This window comes from Electrona antarctica (assembly GCF_951216825.1).
Source record: "Electrona antarctica genome assembly, chromosome: 2".
NCBI lineage: Eukaryota > Metazoa > Chordata > Actinopteri > Myctophiformes > Myctophidae > Electrona > Electrona antarctica.
Window position 1 is genome coordinate 35,162,895 of NC_136807.1, and position 7,884 is coordinate 35,170,778.

General features: G+C 42.4%; 1 protein-coding gene across 1 annotated transcript; it reads right to left on the reverse strand.

The window, feature by feature from the left end:
• Positions 1-547: 547 nt before the first annotated feature.
• Positions 548-6,142, reverse strand: LOC306938918 (E3 ubiquitin/ISG15 ligase TRIM25). Its single transcript, XM_079523290.1, has 4 exons — positions 5,519-6,142; positions 3,269-3,408; positions 2,455-2,622; positions 548-1,801 (listed from the first exon to the last, which is right to left on the reverse strand). The coding sequence occupies exons 1-4, from the start codon at positions 6,122-6,124 to the stop codon at positions 1,093-1,095; spliced, it is 1,623 nt and encodes a 540-aa protein (XP_079379416.1). The 5' UTR covers positions 6,125-6,142; the 3' UTR covers positions 548-1,092.
• Positions 6,143-7,884: the final 1,742 nt, after the last annotated feature.

Sequence of the window (7,884 nt, forward strand, 5' to 3'; positions counted from 1 at the left end):
AAACGATGCATGTGCTGTGTAGTAATTAGAGATGCACGATGTGTTACTCTGTATTTCTCAATTTATTTCTGCATTTGTATATATAAAAAAAAAAAACAGAACGTTAAAAAAAAGAGAGATGCACGATGTAATTGGTAGTGTAATCGGAATGGGCCATATCAGCCATAAATAGCCTACCATATCAGCCATAAATAGCCTACCATATCGGTATCGGATTGGTCTAATTTGTGTACATCTCATTCAGGACAAGAGTATATTTATTGATTGTTAAATACTTTATTAACACTTTGGGCCAAGCCCCTATGGCCTAGGCTTGTTTCCGCATTGTGGTTCTCTATAATATCGGAATCGGTCAGAATCGGTATCAGCAGACCCTGCAAATAATCAGAGATATCGGTCATAATTTCATAATTGTGCACCCCTAGTAGTAATCTCTGGAAAAAAAAGTTCAGACAGACAGACAGGCAGGCAGGCAGGCAGGCAGGCAGGCAGGCAGGCAGGCAGACAGGCAGACAGACAGACAGACAGACAGACAGACATAGAGTCAGGGTTTGCATAATGTATTATGAAGAACCATTTGATAAAAATAGGCAAAAGAGTCACGTAATAGATACATAGGCTACTGTATAGGCATTGATTTGATCAATTTGTGCCATTTAAAAAAAAAAAGATGGCGTACAGCAAAATAATAGCTGGACCGAAAACATAATTTTTACAGTCTCATCAATTAAAGCTGCAATCCATAACTTTGATGTCCTCATGTGATTCTCACGCATAAGAGACCAATGTCTAGTGTCTGCTCTACTGCTCATCCAAGAGGCAGTTGCCAATTGGATCAGGGGAAACTGGTGTCCTGACACCAGTGTTAACATTTCTCAGGGGAAGAGTAGGGAGACCACCTCCAACCACTATATATAGTATACTATATTGTATCTGTATGTATTGTAACTATCTTACACATCGGTTAAAATAAAGTTTTATTCATTAGAATAACTTCTGGATTGCAGCTTTAACACTGATGATTTTACTGTACAAGAGGCTTTGTTATATGACGCGACAAGCTGCATTTACAACAGTATATAGTAGCAGCTTCTACACTCCACTCTGCAGTGTGATCCAGGACTCTGCGTTGTTGGAGTGGATGCTGAACGCCGGGTACACTTGCTCCCTGAACACAGCCTTAAAGGTGTGCAGGTGCTCCCTTCGCCCTTTGATGCTGTGAAACGCCAGCGTCCCGCTCTCATAGTCCAGTGTCACCTCGATCCTCAGCGGCTGATTGGACGTCTCGGGCAGCCCCACGTTGGACGAGGCGTGGCACGCCGTCAGCTTCTTGTTCTTCCACTGCAATCGCCAGGAGACGCCGTTGTGTCCCAGGCGACCGTGGTCGCCACGGCGCTGGATCGACTTGTAGCACAGGCCCAGCGACCACATGCTGTTTTCCCCCATCTCCACCACCCACACGTGCTCGCCGCCTGAGAAGCCTTGGCTGCACAGCACCTGGGGCGCGCTGGCAAAGCGCTCCAGGTGCACCATGTAGGGCTGCTTGGTGGCGCTATACTTGACGGTGCGCAGGTCGCTGGAGAGCACCAGGCTGGGGTGAGCCGTGAAGAGGTTGAAGGTGAGCTCCAGGGGATTGAGCAGGATCTGAAGAGAGTCCAGCAGACGAGTCAATTCGGAGTGGAAGTCCTGGGTCCGGAGGCGTCCCTGGAGCCGATTGGTGTTGAGGGGGGCCTTCGAGGGGAGCCTGGAATGGACGGTGGCTGTGATGGCTTCTCTGATCTGGGATTCAATCAGCAAGTACCTAGCGAGAAGAGGACAAATATGATTTGCTCACCTCTGGAATTAAAAACCCATTTTATTTGCACATACGAGCAAATTTACTTGGGTTTACTGCTTTACACACACAGAGTAGAGTACAGTAACAGACCGATACTGGAACTAGACTAAGGTAATTTATTCAAAAGAGAAGTTGAGAAATAGCCTGATTAGGTGGATGCAACCCTAAAGGCTAGAAACGCAAAGGGAATTCCATGAATAGATTGATCCTTGTGAGCACCGGTGGAAGTCAGGCCTAGAGAGCCATGCAGAAGAACACCAACTGTACAAGTTCTGTTTATTCACTCATGCTGTTGATAAACAATTCAGATACCCTCGGCTGAAGGCTAGCTGACACTGTACATTAAATCAGTCCCATAGCCACTGTTGATAGTTTGTAGTGTACATAATCCATAGGTGATACAGTAGATGTTTGTTAATATTTACTGGTGACAGATTGGATGATAGTCCATTGATTGTGTTATGTAATTTTAAATCTATCATTCTCTCATTCTTATCTCTTTGTTTGTTAAACAACATTAAAACGGCGTGCTTTAACCTTGATTTGACCTTAACCGTGCAGAAAAAACACATATTTTTAAAAACCAACACAGCCTTCTGTTTATAGCAACAACGTACCTGTGTATGAAGAGAAACCTGTCTGGCTCGGAGAGGGCCTGCACGGCACTCTGCTGGGCCTCCAGTAACTGTTGCTGCTGTTCTTCCAGTGCAGACAGACCGGTCACCCAGCTGTCCCTCCGCTGGCCACGCTCTTCGTCCAACAGCACACTGAGTCGCTCCCTGTACCTGAATAGAAAAATTAGGTACAGTAGATAGTATCAACACAGTACAATGTACTATGAGTGGTCATTTAACTCTTTATACTAGTGTATAATGTAATCAAATGGACCGGCTCCATTTGGTTACACAGGATGAAGCCAGTCCGTTCTTTCCATCTACAATCCATAATAGGCACTCCCATAACCATGTGTTGTGTTGTGTTGTGTTGTGTTGTGTTGTGTATAATAGCTACCTCTCTGCATTCATATCCTCTCAGACAAATGGTTCATATTAAAGGATGAAATTAAGGTTACACCTCCTCATGACCCTCATGACCCTTTCAATCTGATATATAAATTATTCTTACAATGATCACCACATTCCATTTACCAAATACATTTCTGCGATGTGGTGTGATTTGTCAGAATTATAGGCCTAATGGGTTGAAATCTGTCTAAAAAACATTGTTGCATCAATTATCTTACATAATCTGTATCCTACTGACTTTACCAGAGTTGCAGGTGAATAATGTTTAGAAACACACTTTAAGGTTATTTCAAAGCATTTCAATTCAACTATAAGTGAGACTCAAAACCACAGTGCTAATTGTGTTTTTGCCTTGACAGGCCGCACTTGTAAATTAATCTGTGTGGTTATATAAGGGTTGCATTACCTGTCCACCATGGACGCCATGTTGTCCATCAGGGTGACGGCCCTGTTGACCAGTTTGTCCCCCACGGCTTCAGACGAATCCTGGTCATCCGCTGCCTTCTGGAGGAGACTCTCTGTCATCTGCAGCCTGCACAACACCACCTGCCAACCCCCAGGCAATGAACCTGTTAATGTACAGTAAGCGTACATGTGCCTCTCTGCGTGTGTTACTGTATATCATTAAATAATCTACGGAATTACTCCTGCAGGTATAATGGGCCCTGGTCTTCATGGGTACAGAGGATGTACAATAATATAGTCTACAAACTCTACATCCTACAATATTCTACAAATATTTGGCAAAACATATCACCTATAACCAAAGGGTTCCCCCTCTACTCTATACTAGGCCCACTAGTATAGCAAATCTAAAAGCTCACAGTGTTTTGCTGTTTGTTTTAATAAGACAGGAGGAACATTCCTGTCAGGTTCAGCAGTCAGGTTGATTTCTAAGACGTGGCAAGATGCATTTGAAACTGGAATATGTTCAAGACAAGCAAACTGGTTTGCCTCACACTCACAGGCAGATTCAATCTAGTAATCATTTACGTAACATTTTTCCTTGGGTATTGTCATCGTACTGCACCCTGTTCCTTACAAATTACAAATGGCTCAATGCCAATGTTGGCAACTTCAAGTCCTTTGAAGTCCAGATGTGTAAGTAGTAAAAGTGGGCTTTACTTTATTTTTTACATCTGTATTCTGAAAGAAAGTAGGGGCATTAAATAGACAACATGTAGAAAGTAACATTCTACTACACGTGTAATGTAGGTTATTTCACACCAGATAGCACTGTTGGACCATGATCAGTGATTCATGTTTTGCTCAAACTCTATGAATGGACTCTTTGGATCAGAAGGTCATATTTATTTTGTCAAAAGGGTGGCATTAAAGCTACAATCCATAACTTATTTAAATGAATAAACCCTTTTAAGAAATCTCTATGGAAGAAATATGTTTATACAATATGACTATACAGTAGGCCTATCTGCAGTTATTGTGTTCTCCCTACGTCTTCTTTTGTTTCTTCTTTTTTTACATGGCTTCTGTGTCCCAGCATGCACTTAGTACTTAGTAAGTACTTAGTACCCCCTCAGTAACAGAGGTCGGCTGGAAGAATATACCTGTAGTTCTCCATTGTGAAGAGATCAATTTCAATTTCAATCAAATTCAATATGTGGTCTGTGAAGGTATTGCATGTGATCCCTGACCATACATTTAGTAATGTAGAGTTTATTTTTTTATTTTTTTATTTTTTCTTCCATAGAACAGTGCACTAAATTACCTGGTGACTTATGATGGCACGTCAATGATGTCAGGTTACAAGGAAGTCGAAGATCAAGAAATTCCACAGTTACCAGAATCTCAAGAATGGGACGTTTACCGGATTGCTGATTGTGTAATCATTTATTAGTTATGATGATACAAAACTGCATTCCCTTCTGTTTTCTACATTGTACTTTATTGTGTTGTGTTTTTATTCTATTGGCTTGTAGGTGGCTTTGGTTGGCTTCTGTCATTTCAAATATGCTTTATAAATAAACTTTGAGTTGAGTTGAGTTGTAAATGTGCCCATATAATCACAACACTTCATACATATGTACAGATACAAATCAGTATATCCGTTAACATGAGTAATGGAAGCATGGATAAAGTAAGGGAATGGAACGTTTCATAAATAATGCATGCAAGGGCTTGTTACAATTTGTTGCATGTAATATCGTACAACACATTAATTCAGGTCCTTAATGACAGTCATTATTTATTTTCTTACATTTCAAGGACTATTTTAATACTAAAAGGTATTTTAAATAAAAGTTAGGTTACATTTTAAAACATGTTCCCATGGACCACATGCAGGCCAAATTATGCCATGGACAACTAGTAGTCTGTGGACTATTGGTTGAGAAACAGTGGGATCAGATGCAAAGACGGTGGTGGTGGGATGCATAGCAAGTGTTACCAAAGCATTAATCTTAGCTCATATCCCCACTCGACAGTAGTGAAAATAGCAGGTCTACAAGCTCACAACCAGTCGTACACTAAGCTATTGCTAATGTCAAAAATAGCAGCTCTACAAGCTCACAAGTTGTGAGCTTGTAGAGCTGCTAGCTTTTTGAAATATGTGGAAAAAGGAAAATAAATAGAATATAGGCTACCCAAAATAGGGAAGGCAGGTAGAAAGTGGCTGAGTTTAAATCAATAACAGTACCTTGTTGTGGCTCTCCAGTGCTCGCCTCATCTCCTCCTCGGCCACGTCAAAGGTGAGCACATCATGATGCTGGTGAGCTCCTTCTATGAAACAAGTGGCACACAGCGACGTCATATCGCTGGCACAAAAGTACTCCAGGGGCCGTCTGTGGGTGACACAGGCCCTCGTCCCAAGCACCCCCTTGGGCTCCACCATCGAGTGAGCGCGGAAAGACTCCTTCTCGTGGTGCTTCTGGAGATGCCTGTCGCACAAAGACACCTCGCACTGCAGGCAGGTCTTCACCGCTTTGGCGTCCCCGCCGACGCAGTGGTCACAGGCCACCTCCGGCTGCGCCAGCCTTGTCTCGGGGAGGCCGTCTGGCATCGGAGGAGGCCCGGCGGCTTGGTAGCCCTCGACGATGCTACGGAGCTTCGAGTTCCTCTGCAGCGTCTCGACGCCGCCATACCCCACGCGACACTCGGGGCAACATGGCAGGGGATCTCGGTCGCCTGCCTGTCGGATGCAGTCCAGGCAGTAATTGTGACCGCAGGGGAGAACCACAGGGTCAGAGAAAAGCTGAAGGCAGATGGGACAGCTCAGCTCATATTCTAGCAGCTGCTCTGACATGGTGTTGAGTTGACAGTGGTGCTATAACAGGTGTGCCTCAACAGGTGTCTGCTTTTACTCCCCCTTTGCCATCGCCTTTCTATCTGCCTTCTACGGACTGATAAATCCTTTACCTACTGTATATGTGTTTCCTTTGTTTTCAGATGTCACATTCCGTTCTTTCCAAACAGTCACACCTTCCAGAAAAATACAGGTGAATCTGAAACAATAGACCAAGAAATCAACATAGTCGTATAGGCTATATCTTCAGACTGCCAGCCAGATTATGGGCCTATATCCTACTTGCAATCAGAGTTCTCACAACTCATCATTATGCAATGCCTTGAGAATTTGTAGATCTGCAATATTTGTATGGACCAACACCATCACATGACAATGTATAAGTTAAGAGTTACTTACTCCTCTAGTGATACGTTGTTACCACAGCAACAAATGTAGATAGGTTGATGATGTCTGCACACACAAATCCAATATAATGGCTTGCAAATACAGTATCAGTGTAGACGTCCAGTCAACACGATTGTGAGTGAGAAATGGGTCTCTCCTGTGGTCTGAACAAAGCACTCCCCACTGGCAGTGAAAGGTGTGTGTCTAGAAAGGTGAGTAGGACAGCATTCCGTTGCAACTGCTAAGCCCTCCTTCCTTCCTGCGCGGAATTCACACTGATATGGGCTATGGTTTACGGTAAAAATATCCTGCACATGATCATTACTGCCCATATATCAAATGTATGTCAAGCAGAACAATGTGATAACAATCTCCCCTGGCGTAGGCCTATAGAGAGGGGCTTAACATCCTGAACAATAATATTGAACACTTTAAAAAAAAAAAACTCTCACAGTTAAGAACATTCTTCGCAGATGTGCTGCTTTTGAAAGTCGAATCGAAGGGTGTGCAAGTGATATGTTTTTGTAAACAAATATAATGTTAAAATAAAACTCTATGCTCTATATTTAGATCGTAGACGAATAATTGCTATCTAGTGTTTGTTCAGTCTCTCCAGCTCTTGGTAAACACAAAATAAAATGTCAGGTCGGGATACCAATTTTTAAACAATCCGGAGAGGAATGTTCAATATGTTGATTTTTGTATGATTTCAAATAATGTAAATCTGCAAAGTAGGCTAAATAAAACTGTAAAATAATTGTAGGGGATTAAAAAGTACAACATTTGTCTCTGTGATGTGTTGAGTAGATGCATAACGTATGTAAATAAAACAAAATAAATCTACCTCAGTGTGTGCGTGCGTGCGTGCACACGCGTGCCTGCGTGCCTGCATGTGTAATATCATGCCCTAAGGTAAAAGCACAGTGTTGACTGTACACGCCATGGGGCGAACATGCAGCCATGTCCTGTTGTCCTCTCTGTCCAGAAATGGGCGTGTTTGTTTACTACCAGTATTTGAACAATGACTGTGGTGAATGACTGTGGAGAGATATTAAATAAATAAATAAATAAATAAATAAATAAATAAATAAATAAATAAATAAATAAATAAATAAATAAATAAATAAATAAATATTAATAATAACCAGTAAGATGCCTGAAGGGCGATGTTGCGTCACGTGCATGCATCTGCCTAGGTGACAGCAGACTGCTGGGCGAGCGCTGGCGCTTTGGCATGGGGGGTCAGATCAAAATATGGAATGAATTCTGTACTGGCCATATATGGAGCGTGTCTTGAGTGTACAGGGTTTGATGTGGTCAGATCAACATATGGAATGTCAGAACAGGTCAGCTCCATATATGGAGATCTAAGG

Bases quoted from the DNA above. Each gene is read 5' to 3' on its own strand.
- LOC306938918 (XM_079523290.1), bottom strand. From the start codon at position 6,124: ATGTCAGAGCAGCTGCTAGAATATGAGCTGAGCTGTCCCATCTGCCTT. The intron at 3,409-5,518 runs GTACTGTTATTG...GGGGGTTGGCAG, and splicing joins CACTGGAGAGCCACAACAAG to GTGGTGTTGTGCAGGCTGCA. The intron at 1,802-2,454 runs GTACGTTGTTGC...TCTTCTCGCTAG, and splicing joins AGGTTTCTCTTCATACACAG to GTACTTGCTGATTGAATCCC.